This window comes from Oncorhynchus clarkii, chromosome 19 (assembly GCF_045791955.1).
Source record: "Oncorhynchus clarkii lewisi isolate Uvic-CL-2024 chromosome 19, UVic_Ocla_1.0, whole genome shotgun sequence".
NCBI classification, from domain to species: domain Eukaryota; kingdom Metazoa; phylum Chordata; class Actinopteri; order Salmoniformes; family Salmonidae; genus Oncorhynchus; species Oncorhynchus clarkii.
Genome location: NC_092165.1, coordinates 63,803,600 through 63,830,020, shown reverse-complemented (window position 1 = coordinate 63,830,020; position 26,421 = coordinate 63,803,600). Strand labels below are relative to the sequence as shown.

Here is a 26,421-nt window from a genome sequence, read left to right as displayed (position 1 = left end):
GAGAGTAGTAGAGAACCCAGTACAGAGGGAGGAGTGGTGAGAGTAGTAGAGAACCCAGTACAGAGGGAGGAGTGGTGAGAGTAGTAGAGAGAACCCAGTACAGAGGGAGGAGTGGTGAGAGTAGTAGAGAGAACCCAGTACAGAGGGATAGGACAAAAAGTGATGTAAGTTTCTATAAGATTGGGATTTTTAGCATTCATAGTAATGGTTATCAACTGTACTGCAGGGATGGAACGGAAGCCTCAGAATATAGAGGTCGTGGTGGCAGATGCAGAGAAGTATTTGGGTGTGCGAGACATCTTACGAGTAACAGGGTGTGTTAAGGGATGGTGTCCCATCCTTTCAGACTGTTGGCCTGAGGTAGGACTAGATAGGTTTAAATAGTGGACTAGGATTCTTTTTTTAGTGTAGTGTTAGGTGGTAGGGTATTTGTTTATTTCGTTTTTGTTCAAGCAAAGGGAGTTATACTCCCGTCCGGTAGGTGGCGGTAATGCAACATTTATTCAATGCCAACCGCTGTTAAACATCATCGGAGAAGAAGAAGAAACTTAGATTGTTATTTATAATATGTTTTATGACAAGGCAACTGTTTTAATAGAGGGGAAGCTGTGCAACGGTACGAAGGTACAGATTTATATAGGCTGGAAAGGCGACAACCACATGAATGCTTAGTTAGATATAGTTAAACTGCCACAAGATATGTTTTGAATGAGCTATCTAGTCTGTTGTCTGTTAATATGTTATACCTGCTGAACAAATGTCACTCTCTCTTTCCTCCCACTGGCACAGAGACACTGAAGGGTCATTATGTTACTGGCTGATATATCACTTTACCTACATGTACAAATTACCTCGATAAACCTGTACACCTGCACACTGACTCTGTACCGCTACCCCATGAACAGTGGGGAGAACAAGTATTTGATACACTGCCGATTTTGCAGGTTTTCCTACTTACAAAGCATGTAAAGGTCTGTCATTTTTATCATAGGTACACTTCCACTGTGAGAGACGGAATCTAAAACAAAAATCCAGAAAGTCATATTGTATGATTTTTAAGTAATTAATTTGCATTAAGTTACTGTTTTGTCTTAAATCTACAGCAAGACTTGAAAATGGTTGTTTAGCAATGATTAACAACCAATTTGCCAGAACTTGAATAAATGTTTTTATTTTTTAAGTGCAAATGTTGCGCAACCCAGGTGTGGAAAGCTCTTAGAGACTTACCAAAAAAGCTGTAAATGCTGCCAAAGGTGCTTCTACAAAGTATTGACTCAGTAATATAGTTATTAAAAGTATTGTGGATTTCCTGCAGCTATTCAGACCCCTTGACTTTTTTCACATTTTGTTACGTTAATTTTATTCTAAAATTGATTGACTAAATATTTTTTCCTGCATGAATTTACACACAATACACCATAATGACAAAGCGAAAACAGAGGACAGGAGGCTTCCTCTCCTCTCAGGTGGCTGGCCTCCTGTCCTCTCAGGTGGCTGGCTTCCTCTCCTCTCAGGTGGCTGGCTTCCTCTCCTCAGGTGGCTGGCTTCCTCTCCTCTCAGGTGGCTGGCCTCCTGTCCTCTCAGGTGGCTGACCTCCTGTAATCTCAGGTAGCTGACCTCCTGTCCTCTCAGGTGGCTGACCTCCTGTCCTCTCAGGTGGCTGACCTCCTGTCTTCTCAGGTGGCTGGCCTCCTGTCCTCTCAGGTGGCTGAACTCCTGCCCTCTCCTCTCAGGAGGCTGAACTCCTGTCCTCTCAGGTGGCTGACCTCCTGTCCTCTCCGGTGGCTGAACTCCTGTCCTCTCCGGTGGCCGAACTCCTGTCCTTTCCGGTGGCTGAACTCCTGTCCTCTCAGGTGTCTGGCCTCCTGTCCTCTCCGGTGGATGAACTCCTGTCCTCTCAGGTGGCTGACCTCCTCTCCTCTCAGGTGGCTGAACTCCTGTCCTCTCCTCGCAGGTGTCTGAAGTCCTGTCCTGTCCTCTCAGGTGGCTGACCTCCTGTCCTCTCAGGTGGCTGACCTCCTGTCCTCTCAGGTGGCTCGATTCCTCTCCTCTCAGGTGGCTGAACTCCTGTCCTCTCCTCTCAGGTGGCTGGCCTCCTGTCCTCTCAGATGGCTAGCCTCCTCTCCTCTCAGGTGGCTGGCCTCCTGTCCTCTCAGGTGGCTGGCCTCCTGTCCTCTCAGGTGGCTGGCCTCCTGTCCTCTCAGGTGGCTGACCTCCTGTCTTCTCCTCTCAGGTGGCTGGCCTCCTGTCCTCTCCTCTCAGGTGGCTGACCTCCTGTCCTCTCCTCTCAGGTGGCTGAACTCCTGTCCTCTCAGGTGGTTGAACTCCTGTCCTCTCAGGTGGCTGAACTCCTGTCCTCTCAGGTGGCTGAACTCCTGTCCTCTCAGGTGGCTGAACTCCTGTCCTCTCAGGTGGCTGAACTCCTGTCCTCTCAGGTGGCTGAACTCCTGTCCTCTCAGGTGGCTGAACTCCTGTCCTCTCAGGTGGCTGAACTCCTGTCCTCTCAGGTGGCTGAACTCCTCTCCTCTCAGGTGGCTGACCTCCTCTCCTCTCAGGTGGCTGATCTCCTGTCCTCTCAGGTGGCTGGCCTCCTGTCCTCTCAGGTGGCTGGCCTCCTGTCCTCTCAGGTGGCTGGCCTCCTGTCCTCTCAGGAGGCTGGCCTCCTGTCATCTCCTCTCAGGTGGCTGGCCTCCTGTCCTCTCCTCTCAGGTGGCTGGCCTCCTGTCCTCTCAGGTGCCTAGCCTCCTGTCCTCTCAGGTGGCTGAACTCCTGTCCTGTCAGGTGGCTGGCCTCCTGTCCTCTCAGATGGCTGGCCTCCTGTCCTCTCAGGTGGCTGGCCTCCTGTCCTCTCCGGTGGCTGAACTCCTGTCCTCTCAGGTGTCTGGCCTCCTGTCCTCTCCGGTGGATGAACTCCTGTCCTCTCAGGTTTCTGGCCTCTTGTCCTCTCAGGTGGCTGACCTCCTCTCCTCTCAGGTGGCTGAACTCCTGTCCTCTCCTCTCAGGTGCCTGAAGTCCTGTCCTCTCCTCTCAGGTGGCTGGCCTCCTGTCCTCTGAGGTGGCTGGCCTCCTGTCCTCTGAGGTGGCTGGCCTCCTGTCCTCTCAGGTGGCTGACCTCCTGTCCTCTCAGGTGGCTGGCTCCCTCTCCTCTCAGGTGGCTGGCCTCCTGTCCTCTCAGGTGGCTGGCCTCCTGTCCTCTCAGGTGGCTAGCCTCCTGTCCTCTCAGGAGGCTGGCCTCCTGTCATCTCCTCTCAGGTGGCTGGCCTCCTGTCCTCTCCTCTTAGGTGGCTGGCCTCCTGTCCTCTCAGGTGCCTAGCCTCCTGTCCTCTCAGGTGGCTGAACTCCTGTCCTCTCAGGTGGCTGGCCTCCTGTCCTCTCAGTTGGCTGGCCTCCTGTCCTCTCCTCTCAGGTGGCTGAACTCCTGTCCTCTCAGTTGGCTGGCCTCCTGTCCTCTCAGGTGTCTGGCCTCCTGTCCTCTCCGGTGGATGAACTCCTGTCCTCTCAGGTGTCTAGCCTCTTGTCCTCTCAGGTGGCTGACCTCCTCTCCTCTCAGGTGGCTGAACTCCTGTCCTCTCCTCTCAGGTGCCTGAAGTCCTGTCCTGTCCTCTCAGGTGGCTGGCCTCCTGTCCTCTCAGGTGGCTGACCTCCTGTCCTCTCAGGTGGCTGACCTCCTCTCCTCTCAGGTGGCTGAACTCCTGTCCTCTCCTCTCAGGTGCCTGAAGTCCTGTCCTGTCCTCTCAGGTGGCTGGCCTCCTGTCCTCTCAGGTGGCTGACCTCCTGTCCTCTCAGGTGGCTGACCTGTCCTCTCAGGTGGCTGGCTTCCTCTCCTCTCAGGTGGCTGGCCTCCTGTCCTCTCAGGCGGCTGGCCTCCTGTCCTCTCAGGTGGCTGGCCTCCTGTCCTCTCAGGTGGCTGACCTCCTGTTCTCTCAGGTGGCTGATCTCCTGTCTTCTCAGGTGGCTGGCCTCCTGTCCTCTCAGGTGGCTGGCCTCCTGTCCTCTCAGGTGGCTGACCTCCTGTCCTCTCAGGTGGCTGACCTCCTGTCCGCTCAGGTGGCTGACCTCCTGTCCTCTCAGGTGGCTGAACTCCTGTCCTCTCCTCTCAGGTGGCTGGCTTCCTGTCCTCTCCTCTCAGGTGGCTGGCCTCCTGTCCTCTCCTCTCAGGTGGCTGGCCTCCTGTCCTCTCCTCTCAGGTGGCTGGCCTCCTGTCCTCTCCTCTCAGCTGGCTGGCCTCCTGTCCTCTCAGGTGGCTGACCTCCTGTCCTCTCAGGTGGCTGACCTCCTGTCCTCTCAGGTGGCTGACCTCCTGTCCTCTCAGGTGGCTGGCTTCCTCTCCTCTCAGGTGGCTGATCTCCTGTCTTCTCAGGTTGCTGGCCTCCTGTCCTCTTAGGTGGTTGAACTCCTGTCCTCTCAGGTGGCTGAACTCCTGTCCTCTCAGTTGGCTGGCCTCCTGTCCTCTCAGGTGGCTGGCCTCCTGTCCTCTCAGGTGGCTTAACTCCTGTCCTCTCAGGTGTCTGGCCTCCTGTCCTCTCCGGTGGATGAACTCCTGTCCTCTCAGGTGTCTGGCCTCTTGTCCTCTCAGGTGGCTGACCTCCTCTCCTCTCAGGTGGCTGAACTCCTGTCCTCTCCTCTCAGGTGCCTGAAGTCCTGTCCTCTCCTCTCAGGTGGCTGGCCTCCTGTCCTCTCAGGTGGCTGACCTCCTGTCCTCTCAGGTGGCTGACCTCCTGTCCTCTCAGGTGGCTGGCTCCCTCTCCTCTCAGGTGGCTGGCCTCCTGTCCTCTCAGGTGGCTGGCCTCCTGTCCTCTCAGGTGGCTAGCCTCCTGTCCTCTCAGGAGGCTGGCCTCCTGTCATCTCCTCTCAGGTGGCTGGCCTCCTGTCCTCTCCTCTTAGGTGGCTGGCCTCCTGTCCTCTCAGGTGCCTAGCCTCCTGTCCTCTCAGGTGGCTGAACTCCTGTCCTCTCAGGTGGCTGGCCTCCTGTCCTCTCAGTTGGCTGGCCTCCTGTCCTCTCCTCTCAGGTGGCTGAACTCCTGTCCTCTCAGTTGGCTGGCCTCCTGTCCTCTCAGGTGTCTGGCCTCCTGTCCTCTCCGGTGGATGAACTCCTGTCCTCTCAGGTGTCTAGCCTCTTGTCCTCTCAGGTGGCTGACCTCCTGTCCTCTCAGGTGGCTGAACTCCTGTCCTCTCCTCTCAGGTGCCTGAAGTCCTGTCCTCTCAGGTGGCTGGCCTCCTGTCCTCTCAGGTGGCTGACCTCCTGTCCTCTCAGGTGGCTGACCTCCTCTCCTCTCAGGTGGCTGAACTCCTGTCCTCTCCTCTCAGGTGCCTGAAGTCCTGTCCTGTCCTCTCAGGTGGCTGGCCTCCTGTCCTCTCAGGTGGCTGACCTCCTGTCCTCTCAGGTGGCTGACCTCCTGTCCTCTCAGGTGGCTGGCTTCCTCTCCTCTCAGGTGGCTGGCCTCCTGTCCTCTCAGGCGGCTGGCCTCCTGTCCTCTCAGGTGGCTGGCCTCCTGTCCTCTCAGGTGGCTGACCTCCTGTTCTCTCAGGTGGCTGATCTCCTGTCTTCTCAGGTGGCTGGCCTCCTTTCCTCTCAGGTGGCTGGCCTCCTGTCCTCTCAGGTGGCTGACCTCCTGTCCTCTCAGGTGGCTGACCTCCTGTCCGCTCAGGTGGCTGACCTCCTGTCCTCTCAGGTGGCTGAACTCCTGTCCTCTCCTCTCAGGTGGCTGGCTTCCTGTCCTCTCCTCTCAGGTGGCTGGCCTCCTGTCCTCTCCTCTCAGGTGGCTGGCCTCCTGTCCTCTCCTCTCAGGTGGCTGGCCTCCTGTCCTCTCAGGTGGCTGACCTCCTGTCCTCTCAGGTGGCTGACCTCCTGTCCTCTCAGGTGGCTGACCTCCTGTCCTCTCAGGTGGCTGGCTTCCTCTCCTCTCAGGTGGCTGATCTCCTGTCTTCTCAGGTGGCTGGCCTCCTGTCCTCTCAGGTGGTTGAACTCCTGTCCTCTCAGGTGGCTGAACTCCTGTCCTCTCAGGTGGCTGAACTCCTGTCCTCTCAGGTGGCTGAAGTCCTGTCCTCTCAGGTGGCTGAAGTCCTGTCCTCTCAGGTGGCTGACCTCCTCTCCTCTTAGGTGGCTGACCTCCTCTCCTCTCAGGTGGCTGATCTCCTGTCCTCTCAGGTGGCTGGCCTCCTGTCCTCTCAGGTGGCTGGCCTCCTGTCCTCTCCTCTCAGGTGGCTGGCCTCCTGTCCTCTCCTCTCAGGTGGCTGGCCTCCTGTCCTCTCAGGTGCCTAGCCTCCTCTCCTCTCAGGTGGCCGTCCTCGTCCTTTCAGGTGGCTGGCCTCCTGTCCTCCCAGGTGGCTGGCCTCCTGTCCTCTCCTCTCAGGTGGCTGAACTCCTGTCCTCTCAGTTGGCTGGCCTCCTGTCCTCTCAGGTGGCTGGCCTCCTGTCCTCTCAGGTGGCTGAACTCTTATCCTCTCAGGTGGCTTGCTTCCTGTCCTCTCCGGTGGCTGAACTCCTGTCCTCTCAGGTTGCTGGCCTCCTGTCCTCTCAGGTGGCTGAACTCATGTCCTTTCCTCTCAGGTGGCTGAACTCCTGTCCTTTCAGGTGGCTGACCTCCTGTCCTCTCCGGTGGCTGAACTCCTGTCCTCTCAGGTGGCTGGCCTCCTGTCCTCTCAGGTGGCTGGCCTCCTGTCCTCTCAGGTGGCTGGCCTCCTGTCCTCTCAGGTGGCTGACATCCTGTCCTCTCAGGTGGCTGACCTCCTGTCCTCTCAGGTGGCTGACCTCCTGTCCTCTCAGGTGTCTGAACTCCTGTCCTCTCAGGTGGCTGGCCTCCTGTCCTCTCAGGTGGCTTAACTCCTGTCCTTTCCTCTCAGGTGTCTGGCCCCCTGTCCTTTCAGGTGGCTGACCTCCTGTCCTTTCCGGTGGCTGACCTCCTGTCCTCTCAGGTGGCTGAACTCCTCTCAGGTGGCTGGCCTCCTGTCCTTTCAGGTGGCTGAACTCCTGTCCTGTCCTCTCAGGTGGCTGACCTCCTGTCCTCTCAGGTGGCTGAACTCCTCTCCTCTCAGATGGCTGGCCTCCTGTCCTCTCAGGTGGCTGGCCTCCTGTCCTCTCAGGTGGCTGGCCTCATGTCCTCTCAGGTGGCTGGCCTCCTGTCCTCTCAGGTGGCTGGCCTCCTGTCCTCTTCTCTGATGGTTTACTGGGTCCAAGTAAGGTTTATGTAGGGTTAGTTGTTGCTGGGACCAGGTAAGGACTAGGTAGGGTTAGTAGTTAGTATTTACTGGGACCAGGTAAGGACTAGGTAGGGTTAGTAGTCAGTAGTCACTGGGACCAGGTAAGGACTAGGTAGGGTTAGTAGTTAGTAGTTACTGGGACCAGGTAAGGACTAGGTAGGGTTAGTAGTTAGTAGTTACTGGGACCAGGTATGGACTAGGTAGGGTTAGTAGTTACTGGGACCAGGTAAGGACTAGGTAGGGTTAATAGTTAGTAGTTACTGGGACCAGGTAAGGTAGGGTTAGTAGTTACTGGGACCAGGTAAGGACTAGGTAGGGTTAGTAGTTACTGGGACCAGGTAAGGACTAGGTAGGGTTAGTAGTTACTGGGACCAGGTAAGGACTAGGTAGGGTTAATAGTTAGTAGTTACTGGGACCAGGTAAGGACTAGGTAGGGTTAGTAGTTAGTAGTTACTAGGACCAGGTAAGGACTAGGTAGGGTTAGTAGTTAGTAGTTACTGGGACCAGGTAAGGACTAGGTAGGGTTAGTAGTTACTGGGACCAGGTAATGACTAGGTAGGGTTAATAGTTAGTAGTTACTGGGACCAGGTAAGGTAGGGTTAGTAGTTAGTAGTTACTGGGACCAGGTAAGGACTAGGTAGGGTTAGTAGTTACTGGGACCAGGTAAGGACTAGGTAGGGTTAGTAGTTACTGGGACCAGGTAAGGACTAGGTAGGGTTAATACTTAGTAGTTACTGGGACCAGGTAAGGACTAGGTAGGGTTAGTAGTTAGTAGCTACTGGGACCAGGTAAGGACTAGGTAGGGTTAGTAGTTACTGGGACCAGGTAAGGACTAGGTAGGGTTAGTAGTTAGTAGTTACTGGGACCTGGTAAGAACTAGGTATGGTTAGTAGTTACTAGTTACTGGGACCAGGTAAGGAATAGGTAGGGTTAATAGTCAGTAGCTACTGGGACCAGGTAAGGACTAGGTAGGGTTAGTAGTTACTGGGACCAGGTAAGGACTAGGTAGGGTTAGTAGTCAGTAGTTACTGGGACCAGGTAAGGACTAGGTAGGGTCAGTAGTTAGTAGTTACTGGGACCAGGTAAGGACTAGGTAGGCTTAGTAGTTAGTAGTTACTGGGACCAGGTAAGGACTAGGTAGGGTTAGTAGTTAGTAGTTACTGGGACCAGGTAAGGACTATGTAGGGTTAATAGTTAGTAGTTACTGGGACCAGGTAAGGACTAGGTAGGGTTAGTATTGGGTTACTCAGATGGTCACTGTCCTCTTTTTCCTGAACCACTCATTGTCATACCAAAGATATTTACTTTGAGATAAAAATATTTACGGTAATAATCCTGTTTCACAGTTAAGAGGGTTGTTAGCATGTAGGTCATGAAAACAAAAGCACTTCCCTGTCAGATGTTTATCTCTACATGTTCATTGACTGGTTCTTGCTCTAGCCTGATGTCCAGAACCTGGTTTGTGCTAACATTCCACTCCTTGTACTCACTCTGTCATGACGAGGAGTGGAATGCTAGCTAAACAGACTGGTACCCCAGGCTATGGTTGCTCTGCTACTCCCCTCTTCTCTGTTTGTTGTCCCTGGTGGGTTCCCTGTCTGCCTGCCTGCCTGCCTGCCCTGAAAGAGACTCTTTGATTGAGTCTGGCACATGACTGCTCAGTCCCTGTCTGGTATAATGGGCCTCTGTGCTGTGTGCTTAGAGGCAGGAGGAGACAGGGAACTGTTCCACTGCTATAGGGTGTTGCCCCTAGACGCTGATCTCAAGTTAGATTTGCATTTTCCCCCACTGGTTAAATGTAGGATTGGGGAGTGTAAGCTGATCCTAGATCTGTACTTAGGGAAACTTCACCCTGGAGCCTGTTCCACTAGGGGAGGGCATCTCAAATTCAGAGGGGTGGGTGTTCTCTTAAACATGGTGCTACTGTCTGTCAAACATAGAGGGAGTTCCTGTAGAGCAGTGGTTCCCAACGCCAGTACCCCTGACATTCCAACTCCACACCTCCAGGACACCCAACTGCCCAACTCCAGTCCTCCTGGACCCCCGACAGGCCAACTCCAGTCCTCCTGGACCCCCGACCGGCCAACTCCAGTCCCTCTGGACCCCAAACAGCACACGTTGTTGTTGACCCGAACAAACGCACCTGGTTCAACTAATCATCAAGCGCTCAATGACTTGAATCAGGTATGTTGTCCAGGTCTACAGGAGATAGACTAGTGTCCTGTCCAGGGGGTGGACTGTACATCAAGCTGTCTCACTACAGAAACAGGAGATAGACTAGTGTCCTGTCCAGAGGTTATAACAGTGTCCTGTGGGTTCTGACCTGGCTACTTAATATTACAGCATGGCTCAGTTATAAGAGGTTATAACAGTGTCCTGTGTGCCCCCGTGCAGTCTGGGTGGAGGAACGCTCCTGGAGCTGTCTGCTGACTGGTTGCTGGAGATGGGAGGGGAAGAGCACGGGGTGGACAAGCTAGTATGGGACATCTACGAAGAGGACTACGAACACGTTGGCGTCCCCCGCTGAGCTGTGGCCTCCAGGTAAACAGTTAGCAGTACCAGGAGTGTATTCATTAGTGCACACAGTAGAAACAGTTTTGCAACAGAAACAAGAGTTTGTTATTGTAAAAATGTAGGTAGGTCCCTCCCCGTTTCAGCCCATTTGCTTCTGTTTGGTTCCTTGTAAATACACCCCAGAACGAGGTTTCGAACCTCAAAGACCTTTCCTGGTTAAACCAAAACATTCTAATTCCATGAGGGTTTACAAACATCAATGTTTCCTCTCTCACTAAAGACTTGAATGAATCAGACTTTAATCATTTCAAGTAGCATCCTGTCCTTCCATCCTATACATACGTAGCTTCTACTTCTTATCTAAGAACTAATACCAGTTAAACACATCTGCATGTTTGTCTTCTAGTTTTGGGAACATGATGTATTTCTGTCTTCTAGTTTTGGGAACATAATGTACAGTACCAGACAAAAGTTCTGACACACCTACTCATTCAAGAGTTTTTCTTTATTTTTTACTCATTTCTACATTGTAGAATAATAGTGAAGATATCAGAACTATTAAATAAAACATATGGAATCATGTAGTAACCAAAAAAGGGTTAAACAAATCTAAATATATTTGAGATTCTTCAAAGTAGCCACCCTTTGCCTTGATGACAGCTTTGCACACACTTGGCATTGGCGTTTGGCTGTTCAGGGTGGTGCTTGGCTGTCCAGGGTGGTGATTGGCTGTCCAGGGTGGCGATTGGCTGTCCAGGGTGGCGATTGGCTGTCCAGGGTGGCGTTTGGCTGTCCAGGGTGGCGTTTGGCTGTCCAGGGTGGCGTTTGGCTGTCCAGGGTGGCGATTGGCTGTCCAGGGTGGTGCCTGGCTGTCCAGGGTGGTGTTTGGCTGTCCAGGGTGGTGCCTGGCTGTCCAGGGTGGTGCCTGGCTGTCCAGGGTGGTGTTTGGCTGTCCAGGGTGGTGATTGGCTGTCCAGGGTGGTGCCTGGCTGTCCAGGGTGGTGCCTGGCTGTCCAGGGTGGTGCCTGGCTGTCCAGGGTGGTGTTTGGCTGTCCAGGGTGGTGTTTGGCTGTCCAGGGTGGTGTTTGGCTGTCCAGGGTGGTGTTTGGCTGTCCAGGGTGGTGTTTGGCTGTCCAGGGTGGTGTTTGGCTGTCCAGGGTGGTGTTTGGCTGTCCAGGGTGGTGTTTGGCTGTCAAGGGTGGTGTTTGGCTGTCCAGGGTGGTGTTTGGCTGTTCAGGGTGGTGTTTGGCTGTCCAGGGTGGTGCCTGGCTGTCCAGGGTGGTGCCTGGCTGTCCAGTTAGTAGGCAGCTAAAGGTCTACTTCCAAGAAAACAACATCTTAAATGAAATGCAATCAGGTTTTATGTCTGGCCACAGCACTGTTTCAGCAACATTGAAGGTTTTAAATGACATCCACTGTGCTCTTGATAAGAAGTTACATTGTGTGTCTGTTTTAATTGATTTGTCGAAGGCTTTTGACACCGTGGACCATGCTGTGCTAGTGCAAAGGTTAAAATGTTGTGGAATTACTGGTCATGCTCTAGATTGGTTTATAAATTACCTATCAAATCGTACACAATGTGTAATGGCAGATGATGATTGAGTCCATAGAAGTGTGCTAAGGTGTTCCACAAGGTTCTATTTTGGGCCCACTGTTGTTTATTTTGTACATCAACAACATTGAGGATCTTATTGAAACTGCAGGTGTTCATTTTTAATGCAGATGATACTGTTCTTTATTCAAGTGGTAGTAGTTTATCTTTGGCTTTTGAAAATGCCCAAAGAGCATTTAACATCATACAACATAATCTGTATGATTTAAAGCTGATTCTAAATTTGGGTAAAACAAAATGTATGATATTTTCAAATGCCAGGCATGTAACTAATCATGTCATTGCTACATCGGCTGGACATACTATAGAGCAAGTTAAAGTGTACAAATATTTGGGTGTGTGGGTTGATGACAAGCTGAGCTTCACTGTGCATGTAGAGAACTTGATAAGGAAGCTCAAGCTGAAAATAGGTTTTAATTACCGGCATAAGGCTTGTTTTTCTCTCTGGAGACCAGGAAGGAGCTGGTATGATGTACATTACTGGCGGTTTTAGATTTTAGTGATGTGATATATATGCAGGCCTCAGCCACTTCCCTGTTCTATCGCTGTTCTTTTTTAATCAGATCAGTAAATAATTATAATTTGCGGTCCCATTCTGATTTGCTTCTAACAGTACCAAAAATTAGAACAGGTCATGGTAGAAATAGTTTTAGTTACTCAGCTCCGTGGTCCTGGAATTCTCTCCTGAAATGTTTTAAATGTGGTGATCTAGTTTAGTTGGCGGAGTTTAAACACTTGATCGATGTATATATCAGGTCTCTCTTGTTATCTCAGTGAGGAAACCTGTATAAATACAAGGTAAATAAAAAAGGGTGGTGCCTGGCTGTCCAGGGTGGTGCCTGGCTGTCCAGGGTGGTGCCTGGCTGTCCAGGGTGGTGTTTGGCTGTCCAGGGTGGTGCCTGGCTGTCCAGGGTGGTGTTTGGCTGTCCAGGGTGGTGCCTGGCTGTCCAGGGTGGTGTTTGGCTGTCCAGGGTGGTGTTTGGCTGTCCAGGGTGGTGCCTGGCTGTTCAGGGTGGTATTTGGCTGTTCAGGGTGGTGTTTGGCTGTTCAGAGTGGTGCCTGGCTGTTCAGGGTGGTGCCTGGCTGTTCAGGGTGGTGCCTGGCTGTCCAGGGTGGTGCCTGGCTGTTCAGGTTGGTGTTTGGCTGTTCAGGTTGGTGCCTGGCTGTTCAGGGTGGTGCCTGGCTGTCCAGGGTGGTGTTTGGCTGTCCAGGGTGGTGCCTGGCTGTAAAGGGTGGTGTTTGGCTGTCCAGGTTGGTGCCTGGCTGTCCAGGGTGGTGCCTGGCTGTTCAGGGTGGTGCCTGGCTGTTCAGGGTGGTGTTTGGCTGTTCAGGGTGGTGCCTGGCTGTTCAGGGTGGTGCCTGGCTGTTCAGGGTGGTGTCTGGCTGTTCAGGGTGCTGTTTGGCTGTTCAGGTTGGTGCCTGGCTGTTCAGGGTGGTGCCTGGCTGTTCAGGGTGGTATTTGGCTGTTCAGGGTGGTGTTTGGCTGTTCAGAGTGGTGCCTGGCTGTCCAAGGTGTCCAGCTTCTGAAATCATACTGATTGCTATGGTGGCCCTGAAGGTCAAACTATCACTTAAGACCCAAAGACCGTCTTACCCAAAGACGGTCAACCGAAGACCACCCTACCCAAAGACTGCTCTCAACCAAAGACCCCCCTACCCAAAGACCCCCTACCCAAAGACTGCTCTCAACCAAAGACCCCCCTACCCAAAGACCCCCTACCCAAAGACCCCCTACCCAAAGACCCCCTTACCCAAAGACCCCCCTACCCAAAGACCCCCCTACCCAAAGACCAGCCTACCCAAAGACCAGCCTACCCAAAGACCAGCCTACCCAAAGACCACCCTACCCAAAGACCCCCCCTACCCAAAGACCCCCCTACCCAAAGCCCACCCTACCCAAAGACCACCCTACCCAAAGACCCCCGTACCCAAAGACCCCCCTACACAAAGACCCCCCTACCCAAAGACCCCCCTACCCAAAGACCCCCCTACCCAAAGACCCCCCTACCCAAAGACCACCCTACCCAAAGACCACCCTACCCAAAAATGACTGGAAGTTTACACTTGAGTGTAATTCCATCACCAATAGTCTGATAAAATCTGCATTAGCCTTTAACCGAACCATCCAGACAGAGAGGATTTGAGAAGTGTCTCTCTGCCACCATCAGCAGCTGATGGCTTATCCAGAGTCGCTTGCCCCCGTGTCCTCACCACAAACGCCTCATCAGCAGCTTGCCCCCATGTCCTCACCACAAACACCTCATCAGCAGCTTGCCCCCGTGTCCTCACCACAAACACCTCATCAGCAGCTTGCCCCCGTGTCCTCACCACAACACCTCATCAGCAGCTTGCCCCCGTGTCCTCACCACAAACGCCTCATCAGCAGCTGATGGTGCATAAAGATGGCGGCCCCCGTGTCCTCACCACAAACGCCTCATCAGCAGCTGAAGGTGCATAAAGATGGCGGCCCCCGTGTCCTCACCACAAACGCCTCATCAGCAGCTGATGGTGTATAAAGATGGCGGCCCCCGTGTCCTCACCACAAACGCCTCATCAGCAGCTGATGGTGCATAAAGATGGCGGCCCCCGTGTCCTCACCACAAACACCTCATCAGCAGCTGATGGTGCATAAAGATGGCAGCCCCCGTGTCCTCACCACAAACACCTCATCAGCAGCTGATGGTGCATAAAGATGACGGCCCCCGTGTCCTCACCACAAACACCTCATCAGCAGCTGATGGTGCATAAAGATGGCAGCCCCCGTGTCCTCACCACAAACACCTCATCAGCAGCTGAAGGTGTATAAAGATGGCAGCCCCCGTGTCCTCACCACAAACACCTCATCAGCAGCTGATGGTGGCAGAGAGACACTTCTCACGGTCACACATAATGGTGAAGGTGCATAAAGATGGCGGCCCCCGTGTCCTCACCACAAACGCCTCATCAGCAGCTTGCCCCCGTGTCCTCACCACAAACGCCTCTTCAGCAGCTGATGGTGCATAAAGATGGAGGCCCCCGTGTTCTCACCACAAACACCTCATCAGCAGCTGATGGTGGCAGATAGACACTTCTCACTGTCACACATAATGCTGATGGTGCATAAAGATGGTGGCCCCCGTGTCCTCACCACAAACACCTCGTTTGCTACGTTTGCCGTATTGTACATTTCTCTCCGTTGCTCTTTTTTAACATTTTAAATCAGCATTAGTACAGTATACATGATCCCAGTTCTAGCTCCATTTGAGAAAAAAACCCTCAAAAGTAGACTGTGCTGATTGACTGGCACATTGAACCATGTCGCACGTCGTAGTTTAACCACTCTGTGGGTAGTGCTCAAAACGATGACGTCATATCTTCATGCACCTTCACCATTAGGCTACTCCGGTATTAGATCAAAGAGTCCTCCAGATGCGATGTGCTGAGCACATCTGACTAGAATTAGAATTATTGTAGGCGTTGACAGGCATGAGCGGATTTTTAGATCAAAGCGAGCACATTTATGAAAAATCAGATGTTATTGGTCTCATACACATGGTTAGCAGATGTTAATGCGAGTGTAGAGAAATGCTTGTGCTTCTAGTTCTGACAGTGCAGTAATATGCAACAAGTAATCTAACAATTCCACAACAACTACCTAATATACACACATCTAAAGGGGTGAATGAGAATATGTACATATAAATATATGGATGAGTGATGACCGAGCGGCATAGGCAAGATGCAATAGATGGTATAAAATATAGTATATACATATGAGATGAGTAATGCAAGATATGTAAACATGATTAAAGTGGCATTATTAAAGTGACATTTATTAAAAGCATGTCTTCGTAGGATTGTCTGTCTTTCTACAGGCTACATACCAGGATCTCAATGTTCAAAATATACCAGAGAGCAACATTTTGCGACAGAGGATCTAATAGTTTAACAAAATACCAGTGTATTAAAATGTTCTCACAAGCACACGCACGTAACTACCTAAATTAGGGAAACACCAACAAAGTGTCTTATTAAAAGGTTATTGGGCTTCCATGAGCTTCCAGAACAACTTCAATGCTCCGTGGCGTAGATTCTACTAGTGGACCTAAACCATGCCAGGAAAACGCACCCCACCACACAGCATATACGTTGTATCACTTCTTTACTCAAGTGTTTCCTTTTATTTTGCGGGAACAAGGTACAGTTTGGAAAGTAAATGCCTACTGCTGAAAAGAGAAGACTAGTATAAACAATTCTCAACAACACCCAACACACTGCATATGACTTTAACATTAATGCATGCTAATAGCTTAATAGATAACTAGCAAAATAGCCAATTCAAAATACTGCTGAAAAGAGAAGACTAGTCTGTGTGTGGCACCAATATAAACAAATATAAATATAAATTCGCAACAACACCCATTTTTTGTTGTTGTTGCCGAACAGCAGAACTGTTTTTCAAAGTATCTCATCTTGAGATAGGCTACTGCCATCACCTTGAGTAGTAAAAAATAAATAAAAAAAATACATCTTAATCCGGCCCTGCATATGACTTCAACATTAATGCATGCTAATAGCTTAATAGTTAACTAGCAAGGTAGCCAATTCAAAATATGGTGTGTAGTTTGGCTGGTTATCTAGTTTGTCTGTTGTATATCATTATTTTACCTGCTGCACAAATGTCTCTCTCTCTCCTCTGGCAACTGCCCACTGGCATACACACCACACTATGACTTTTTCAGGATTTTCTGGGCTATAACTGTGCAGATAACTCAGTAACTAGCACCATATCCACATCAACGGGGCAGCAGTGGAGAAGGCAACAGTGCCTCTTCAACCTCAGGAGGCTGAAGAAATTTGGCTTGTCACCTAAAACCCTCACAAACAAGGTCAGTACAGATGCACAATCGAGAGCATCCTGTCGGGCTGTATCACCGCCTGGTACGGCAACTGCACCGCCCACAACGGCAAGGCTCTCCAGAGGGTGGTGCGGTCTGCACAACGCATCACCAGGCGCAAACTACCTGCCCTCCTTGAAACCTACAGCACCCCATGTCACAGGAAGGCCAAAAAGATAATCAAGGACAACAACCACCCGAGCCACTGCCTGTTCACCCCGCTATCATCCAGAAGGTGAGGTCAGTACAGGTGCATCAAAGCTGGGACCGAGAGACTGAAAAAACAGCTTATATCTCAAGGCCATCAGACTGATAAACAGCCATCACTAACACAGAGAGGCTGCTGCCTACATACAGGCTTGAAATAATTGGCAACTTTAAAATCAGACCCATCTTTCACTCCTTAAACCTCCATAAATCTTTTGGTGACATAACATGTACAATGTGTTTGTAATAGATTTATTTGGTATGGAAAATAAATGATTTTAAGGTCAGGTGGTACTTAAACAGCCTACTTTTACTTTTTGCAAATTCTGTAATGGAAATCCATGTGTTTTCGATTGAAAGATAGCCTAAATAAATCCGAGGAAAAATGTTTTTAAAAAGCTGTCATAACTTAAATAATGGTAATGAAAGTCAGATTTTTCTCTATATCTTCTTGGAAATAGAAAGACATAAATTTGAATTATTGTGAACATTTTTATTGATGTTATAAAAGCGTTATGAAAGTGGAAAATCTCTTACAAAATCATCCATGAAAGGGGCAGTGTCTTCAGGGAAATCCGTCCCCTTTTAAAGTCGTGCAACAAATCGACGAATCAGCTCCAGCTCTCCCTCCTCTCTCTCTCTGAGGGCTGTACAGCTGGCAATGTACCGACAGAGAGGGTTGAAAGTCAATTGGCTAGGAGGTCCAAGCCCCGCACACTGAACGCTTCTTATAAGGTGCATAAATCAAGACGAAACCATTTCAATTTTTATTTCATCAACCTTTGAAAACATTAGAGAAAATAACATTTAGTATAGAAGAGTCTATCCCTGGAAGCATCTAAAACCGTTATAAAACTTCCGAGGCTGGACACGTTGTAACCGGTAAGTTCAAGCTTTTTCCGTTAGGGTAAAACAAATGTCATCGGGGCAGTGATGTGGTACTTGCTAAGATACATCTCCTCATTCTTCCTTTCCAAATTATACATTTTATAAATGTAGACGAACTACTTGGTAACATTTGAAACGTTCAGGTTGTGGTTTGAGAAAGATGAGCATCTACTTGAACCTAAATGAGCTAGACAGACGGCTGGAAAGTTAGACAGCTGGATAGTAATTTATAGGTCCCATGGCGTGTCTGGGATATTATCAGCACAGGTAATGATAGCTGTCTTTTCATATCTGTCCCAAAAGCAAGTCTGTCCCGTCTAACACAGAACCATCATATTGGCGAAGTAATGCTAATGGCTACAATATTGGTGTGTAGTCTGAATCTTAGTGCCTGAGGAAATTCTCACGTATTAATCTGCCATTTGCCTGTAAAGTGTCCTGATAACTTATATAATAGGAGTAATCGTGTAGCGTTAATAGCCTTATTTCATCAATTGTCCTTTGGAGAGAGAGAGAGAGAGAGAGAGAGAGAGAGAGAGAGAGAGAGAGAGAGAGAGAGAGAGAGAGTGAGAGAGTGAGAGAGAGAGAGAGAGAGAGAGAGAGAGAGAGAGAGAGAGAGAGAGAGAGAGAGAGAGAGAGAGAGAGAGAGAGAGAGAGAGAGAGAGAGAGAGAGAGAGAGAGCAACCTGGTCTCAGAGCATCTCGTATTATTCTGCACGTAAATCCGAGGGAGAGAGGGCTTCAAGTGGTTTTCACTAGATAACACAGCCACAAAGTCTACATTCGCAACAATTGCCTTTTGGTCTTACTTTAGGGTTCGGTATAAGGTTATGGTTAGGTGAAAATAAGAGTTTAACAAAGATAAATTGAATAAATGGGTGGGGTTAACTGCCTTGTTCAGGGGAACAGTGGGTTAACTGCCTTGTTCAGGGGAACAGTGGGTTAACTGCCTTGTTCAGGGGAACAGTGGGTTAACTGCCTTGTTCAGGGGAACAGTGGGTTAACTGCCTTGTTCAGGGGAACAGTGGGTTATAACTGCCTTGTTCAGGGGAACAGTGGGTTAACTGCCTTGTTCAGGGGAACAGTGGGTTAACTGCCTTGTTCAGGGGAACAGTGGGTTAACTGCCTTGTTCAGGGGAACAGTGGGTTATAACTGCCTTGTTCAGGGGAACAGTGGGTTAACTGCCTTGTTCAGGGGAACAGTGGGTTAACTGCCTTGTTCAGGGGAACAGTGGGTTAACTGCCTTGCTCGGGGGAACAGTGGGTTAACTGCCTTGTTCAGGGGAACAGTGGGTTAACTGCCTTGTTCAGGGGAACAGTGGGTTAACTGCCTTGTTCAGGGGAACAGTGGGTTAACTGCCTTGTTCAGGGGAACAGTGGGTTAACTGCCTTGTTCAGGGGAACAGTGGGTTAACTGCCTTGTTCAGGGGAACAGTGGGTTAACTGCCTTGTTCAGGGGAACAGTGGGTTATAACTGCCTTGTTCAGGGGAACAGTGGGTTAACTGCCTTGTTCAGGGGAACAGTGGGTTAACTGCCTTGTTCAGGGGAACAGTGGGTTAACTGCCTTGTTCAGGGGAACAGTGGGTTAACTGCCTTGTTCAGGGGAAGAGTGGGTTATAACTGCCTTGTTCAGGGGAACAGTGGGTTAACTGCCTTGTTCAGGGGAACAGTGGGTTAACTGCCTTGTTCAGGGGAACAGTGGGTTAACTGCCTTGCTCGGGGGAACAGTGGGTTAACTGCCTTGTTCAGGGGAACAGTGGGTTAACTGCCTTGCTCGGGGGAACAGTGGGTTAACTGCCTTGTTCAGGGGAACAGTGGGTTAACTGCCTTGCTCAGGGGAACAGTGGGTTAACTGCCTTGTTCAGGGGAACAGTGGGTTAACTGCCTTGTTCAGGGGAACAGTGGGTTAACTGCCTTGTTCAGGGGAACAGTGGGTTAACTGCCTTGTTCAGGGGAACAGTGGGTTATAACTGCCTTGTTCAGGGGAACAGTGGGTTAACTGCCTTGTTCAGGGGAACAGTGGGTTAACTGCCTTGTTCAGGGGAACAGTGGGTTAACTGCCTTGTTCAGGGGAACAGTGGGTTAACTGCCTTGTTTAGGGGAACAGTGGGTTAACTGCCTTGTTCAGGGGAACAGTGGGTTAACTGCCTTGTTCAGGGGAACAGTGGGTTAACTGCCTTGCTCAGCCGAGGACTACCGTTGATATGGCCTTATTGGACAGAATCATTTCAATATGTTTGGAGGAGCTCGTCTTTGGTAACCAGACAAAGTCTCTCTTTGGAAATGGGGATGTAGCCTGTACACTGCAGGTAGGGATACTAGCTGAATGGAGTAGCCTATACACTGCAGGTAGGATGGAGTAGTCTATACACTGCAGGTAGGGATACTAGCTGAATGGATTAGCCTATACACTGTAGGTAGGGATACTAGCTGAATGGATTAGCCTATACACTGTAGGTAGGGATACTAGCTGAATGGAGTAGCCTATACACTGTAGGTAGGATGGAGTAGTCTATACACTGCAGGTAGGATGGAGTAGTCTATACACTGCAGGTAGGATGGAGTAGTCTATACACTGCAGGTAGGGATACTAGCTGAATGGATTAGTCTATACACTGTAGGTAGGATGGAGTAGTCTATACACTGTAGGTAGGATGGAGTAGTCTATACACTGTAGGTAGGGATACTAGCTGAATGGAGTAGTCTATACACTGCAGGTAGGATGGAGTAGTCTATACACTGTAGGTAGGATGGAGTAGTCTATACACTCCAGGTAGGATGGAGTAGTCTATACACTCCAGGTAGGATGGAGTAGTCTATACACTGTAGGTAGGATGGAGTAGTCTATACACTGCAGGTAGGATGGAGTAGTCTATACACTGTAGGTAGGATGGAGTAGTCTATACACTGCAGGTAGGATGGAGTAGTCTATACACTGTAGGTAGGATGGAGTAGTCTATACACTCCAGGTAGGATGGAGTAGTCTATACACTGTAGGTAGGATGGAGTAGTCTATACACTCCAGGTAGGATGGAGTAGTCTATACACTGTAGGTAGGATGGAGTAGTCTGTACACTGTAGGTAGGGATACTAGCTGAATGGAGTAGTCTCTACACTGCAGGTAGGGTATACTAGCTGAATGGAGTAGTCTATACACTGCAGGTAGGTATACTAGCTGAATGGAGTAGTCTATACACTGCAGGTAGGGATACTAGCTGAATGGAGTAGTCTATACACTGTAGGTAGGGATACTAGCTGAATGGAGTAGTCTATACACTGCAGGTAGGGATACTAGCTGAATGGAGTAGTCTGTACACTGTAGGTAGGGATACTAGCTGAATGGAGTAGTCTATACACTGTAGGTAGGATGGAGTAGTCTATACACTGCAGGTAGGATGGAGTAGCCTGTACACTGCAGGTAGGATGGAGTAGTCTATACACTGCAGGTAGGATGGAGTAGTCTATACACTGCAGGTAGGGATACTAGCTGAATGGAGTAGCCTATACACTGTAGGTAGGATGGAGTAGTCTATACACTGCAGGTAGGGATACTAGCTGAATGGATTAGCCTATACACTGCAGGTAGGATGGAGTAGTCTATACACTGCAGGTAGGATGGAGTAGTCTATACACTGCAGGTAGGGATACTAGCTGAATGGAGTAGTCTATACACTGTAGGTAGGTATACTAGCTGAATGGAGTAGTCTATACACTGTAGGTAGGTATACTAGCTGAATGGAGTAGTCTATACACTGCAGGTAGGATGGAGTAGCCTGGACACTGCAGGTAGGGATACTAGCTGAATGGAGTAGTCTATACACTGTAGGTAGGATGGAGTAGTCTATACACTGCAGGTAGGATGGAGTAGCCTGTACACTGCAGGTAGGGATACTAGCTGAATGGATTAGCCTATACACTGCAGGTAGGATGGAGTAGTCTATACACTGCAGGTAGGATGGAGTAGTCTATACACTGTAGGTAGGATGGAGTAGCCTATACACTGCAGGTAGGATGGAGTAGTCTATACACTGTAGGTAGGTATACTAGCTGAATGGAGTAGTCTATACACTGCAGGTAGGATGGAGTAGCCTGTACACTGCAGGTAGGATGGAGTAGTCTATACACTGTAGGTAGGGATACTAGCTGAATGGAGTAGTCTATACACTGTAGGTAGGGATACTAGCTGAATGGAGTAGCCTATACACTGCAGGTAGGATGGAGTAGCCTGTACACTGCAGGTAGGATGGAGTAGTCAATACACTGTAGGTAGGTATACTAGCTGAATGGAGTAGTCTATACACTGCAGGTAGGATGGAGTAGTCTATACACTGCAGGTAGGGATACTAGCTGAATGGAGTAGTCTATACACTGTAGGTAGGTATACTAGCTGAATGGAGTAGTCTATACACTGTAGGTAGGTATACTAGCTGAATGGAGTAGTCTATACACTGCAGGTAGGATGGAGTAGTCTATACACTGCAGGTAGGGATACTAGCTGAATGGAGTAGTCTATACACTGTAGGTAGGGATACTAGCTGAATGGAGTAGCCTATACACTGTAGGTAGGATGGAGTAGTCTATACACTGCAGGTAGGTATACTAGCTGAATGGATTAGCCTATACACTGTAGGTAGGATGGAGTAGTCTATACACTGTAGGTAGGGATACTAGCTGAATGGAGTAGTCTATACACTGCAGGTAGGTATACTAGCTGAATGGAGTAGTCTATACACTGCAGGTAGGGATACTAGCTGAATGGAGTAGTCTATACACTGCAGGTAGGGATACTAGCTGAATGGAGTAGTCTGTACACTGCAGGTAGGGATACTAGCTGAATGGAGTAGTCTATACACTGCAGGTAGGATGGAGTAGTCTATACACTGCAGGTAGGGATACTAGCTGAATGGAGTAGTCTATACACTGTAGGTAGGATGGAGTAGTCTATACACTGTAGGTAGGATGGAGTAGTCTATACACTGCAGGTAGGATGGAGTAGTCTATACACTGTAGGTAGGATGGAGTAGTCTATACACTCCAGGTAGGATGGAGTAGTCTATACACTGTAGGTAGGATGGAGTAGTCTATACACTGCAGGTAGGATATACTAGCTGAATGGAGTAGTCTATACACTGCAGGTAGGATGGAGTAGTCTATACACTGCATGTAGGGATACTAGCTGAATGGATTAGCCTATACACTGCAGGTAGGATGGAGTAGTCTATACACTGCAGGTAGGATATACTAGCTGAATGGAGTAGTCTATACACTGTAGGTAGGATGGAGTAGCCTATACACTGTAGGTAGGTATACTAGCTGAATGGAGTAGTCTATACACTGCAGGTAGGATGGAGTAGTCTATACACTGTAGGTAGGATGGAGTAGTCTATACACTGTAGGTAGGTATACTAGCTGAATGGAGTAGTCTATACACTGCAGGTAGGATGGAGTAGTCTATACACTGTAGGTAGGATGGAGTAGTCTATACACTGTAGGTAGGTATACTAGCTGAATGGAGTAGTCTATACACTGCAGGTAGGATGGAGTAGTCTATACACTGTAGGTAGGATGGAGTAGTCTATACACTGGAGGTAGGTATACTAGCTGAATGGAGTAGTCTATACACTGCAGGTAGGATGGAGTAGTCTGTACACTGCAGGTAGGATGGAGTAGTCTATACACTGTAGGTAGGGATACTAGCTGAATGGAGTAGTCTATACACTGCAGGTAGGGTATACTAGCTGAATGGAGTAGTCTATACACTGTAGGTAGGATGGAGTAGTCTATTCACTGCAGGTAGGATGGAGTAGTCTATACACTGCAGGTAGGATGGAGTAGTCTATACACTGTAGGTAGGGATACTAGCTGAATGGAGTAGTCTATACACTGCAGGTAGGGTATACTAGCTGAATGGAGTAGTAGGTAGGTATACTATACACTGTAGGTAGGATGGAGTAGTCTATATACTGCAGGTAGGATGGAGTAGTCTATACACTGCAGGTAGGGATACTAGCTGAATGGAGTAGTCTATACACTGTAGGTAGGGATACTAGCTGAATGGAGTAGCCTATACACTGTAGGTAGGATGGAGTAGTCTATACACTGCAGGTAGGTATACTAGCTGAATGGATTAGCCTATACACTGTAGGTAGGATGGAGTAGTCTATACACTGTAGGTAGGGATACTAGCTGAATGGAGTAGTCTATACACTGCAGGTAGGTATACTAGCTGAATGGAGTAGTCTATACACTGCATGTAGGGATACTAGCTGAATGGAGTAGTCTATACACTGTAGGTAGGTATACTAGCTGAATGGAGTAGTCTATACACTGTAGGTAGGTATACTAGCTGAATGGAGTAGTCTATACACTGCAGGTAGGATGGAGTAGCCTGGACACTGCAGGTAGGGATACTAGCTGAATGGAGTAGTCTATACACTGTAGGTAGGATGGAGTAGTCTATACACTGCAGGTAGGGATACTAGCTGAATGGAGTAGTCTATACACTGTAGGTAGGGATACTAGCTGAATGGAGTAGCCTATACACTGTAGGTAGGATGGAGTAGTCTATACACTGCAGGTAGGTATACTAGCTGAATGGATTAGCCTATACACTGTAGGTAGGATGGAGTAGTCTATACACTGTAGGTAGGGATACTAGCTGAATGGAGTAGTCTATACACTGCAGGTAGGTATACTAGCTGAATGGAGTAGTCTATACACTGCAGGTAGGGATACTAGCTGAATGGAGTAGTCTATACACTGCAGGTAGGGATACTAGCTGAATGGAGTAGTCTGTACACTGCAGGTAGGGATACTAGCTGAATGGAGTAGTCTATACACTGCAGGTAGGATGGAGTAGTCTATACACTGCAGGTAGGGATACTAGCTGAATGGAGTAGTCTATACACTGTAGGTAGGATGGAGTAGTCTATACACTGTAGGTAGGATGGAGTAGTCTATACACTGCAGGTAGGATGGAGTAGTCTATACACTGTAGGTAGGATGGAGTAGTCTATACACTCCAGGTAGGATGGAGTAGTCTATACACTGTAGGTAGGATGGAGTAGTCTATACACTGCAGGTAGGATATACTAGCTGAATGGAGTAGTCTATACACTGCAGGTAGGATGGAGTAGTCTATACACTGCAGGTAGGGATACTAGCTGAATGGATTAGCCTATACACTGCAGGTAGGATGGAGTAGTCTATACACTGCAGGTAGGATATACTAGCTGAATGGAGTAGTCTATACACTGTAGGTAGGATGGAGTAGCCTATACACTGTAGGTAGGTATACTAGCTGAATGGAGTAGTCTATACACTGCAGGTAGGATGGAGTAGTCTATACACTGTAGGTAGGATGGAGTAGTCTATACACTGTAGGTAGGTATACTAGCTGAATGGAGTAGTCTATACACTGCAGGTAGGATGGAGTAGTCTATACACTGTAGGTAGGATGGAGTAGTCTATACACTGTAGGTAGGTATACTAGCTGAATGGAGTAGTCTATACACTGCAGGTAGGATGGAGTAGTCTATACACTGTAGGTAGGATGGAGTAGTCTATACACTGTAGGTAGGTATACTAGCTGAATGGAGTAGTCTATACACTGCAGGTAGGATGGAGTAGTCTATACACTGTAGGTAGGATGGAGTAGTCTATACACTGTAGGTAGGATGGAGTAGTCTATACACTGCAGGTAGGATGGAGTAGTCTATACACTGCAGGTAGGATGGAGTAGTCTATACACTGTAGGTAGGGATACTAGCTGAATGGAGTAGTCTATACTCTGCAGGTAGGGTATACTAGCTGAATGGATTAGTCTATACACTGCAGGTAGGATGGAGTAGTCTATACACTGCAGGTAGGGATACTAGCTGAATAGTGTAGTCTATACACTGTAGGTAGGTATACTAGCTGAATGGAGTAGTCTATACACTGTAGGTAGGATGGAGTAGTCTATACACTGCAGGTAGGGATACTAGCTGAATGGAGTAGTCTATACACTGTAGGTAGGGATACTAGCTGAATGGAGTAGTCTATACACTGTAGGTAGGATATACTAGCTGAATGGAGTAGTCTATACACTGTAGGTAGAATGGAGTAGTCTATACACTGTAGGTAGAATGGAGTAGTCTATACACTGTAGGTAGGATGGAGTAGTCTATACACTGCAGGTAGGGATACTAGCTGAATGGAGTAGTCTATACACTGTAGGTAGGATGGAGTAGTCTATACACTGTAGGTAGGATGGAGTAGCCTATACACTGCAGGTAGGATGGAGTAGCCTATACACTGTAGGTAGGATGGAGTAGTCTATACACTGTAGGTAGGATGGAGTAGTCTATACACTGCAGGTAGGATGGAGTAGTCTATACACTGCAGGTAGGGATACTAGCTGAATGGAGTAGTCTATACACTGTAGGTAGGATGGAGTAGTCTATACACTGTAGGTAGGATGGAGTAGCCTATACACTGCAGGTAGGATGGAGTAGTCTGTACACTGCAGGTAGGTATACTAGCTGAATGGAGTAGTCTATACACTGTAGGTAGGATGGAGTAGTCTATACACTGTAGGTAGGTATACTAGCTGAATGGAGTAGTCTATACACTGTAGGTAGGGATACTAGCTGAATGGAGTAGTCTATACACTGTAGGTAGGATGGAGTAGTCTATACACTGTAGGTAGGATGGAGTAGCCTATACACTGCAGGTAGGATGGAGTAGCCTATACACTGTAGGTAGGATGGAGTAGCCTATACACTGTAGGTAGGATGGAGTAGTCTATACACTGTAGGTAGGATGGAGTAGTCTATACACTGTAGGTAGGATGGAGTAGCCTATACACTGTAGGTAGGATGGAGTAGCCTATACACTGTAGGTAGGATGGAGTAGTCTATACACTGTAGGTAGGATGGAGTAGCCTATACACTGTAGGTAGGATGGAGTAGCCTATACACTGTAGGTAGGATGGAGTAGTCTATACACTGTAGGTAGGATGGAGTAGCCTATACACTGTAGGTAGGATGGAGTAGTCTATACACTGTAGGTAGGTATACTAGCTGAATGGAGTAGTCTATACACTGTAGGTAGGATGGAGTAGTCTATATACTGCAGTTAGGA

At 49.0% G+C, this 26,421-nt stretch overlaps 2 protein-coding genes across 2 annotated transcripts in view; both read left to right on the top strand.

Moving 5' to 3' along the window:
- Positions 1–204: 204 nt before the first annotated feature.
- On the top strand, positions 205–9,727 carry LOC139374551 (ice nucleation protein-like). The gene is made up of 22 exons (XM_071115543.1): positions 205–306; positions 1,609–1,680; positions 1,734–1,901; positions 1,984–2,031; positions 2,580–2,627; positions 2,710–2,973; positions 3,152–3,199; positions 3,407–3,550; positions 3,856–4,071; positions 4,289–4,360; positions 4,505–4,600; positions 4,755–4,802; positions 5,010–5,129; positions 5,183–5,254; positions 5,457–5,672; positions 5,861–6,004; positions 6,231–6,521; positions 6,575–6,670; positions 6,844–6,915; positions 7,108–7,176; positions 9,208–9,317; positions 9,595–9,727. The coding sequence occupies exons 1-22, from the start codon at positions 205–207 to the stop codon at positions 9,725–9,727; spliced, it is 2,649 nt and encodes an 882-aa protein (XP_070971644.1).
- Positions 9,728–17,101: 7,374 nt separating this feature from the next.
- Positions 17,102–26,421, top strand: part of LOC139374550 (lysyl oxidase homolog 3B-like) — a 74,610-nt gene continuing 65,290 nt past the window's right edge. Inside the window, exon 1 of the mRNA XM_071115542.1 lies at positions 17,102–17,292. The gene's annotated coding sequence lies outside the window, so the exon portion shown is untranslated. The remainder of the gene's footprint in view (positions 17,293–26,421) is intronic.

Bases quoted from the DNA above. Each gene is read 5' to 3' on its own strand.
- LOC139374551 (XM_071115543.1), top strand. From the start codon at position 205: ATGGTTATCAACTGTACTGCAGGGATGGAACGGAAGCCTCAGAATATA. The intron at 5,673-5,860 runs GTGGCTGAACTC...CTGTCCTCTCAG, and splicing joins CTGACCTCCTGTCCTCTCAG to GTGGCTGACCTCCTGTCCTC. The intron at 9,318-9,594 runs GTTGTTGTTGAC...GCCCCCGTGCAG, and splicing joins CTGGACCCCAAACAGCACAC to TCTGGGTGGAGGAACGCTCC.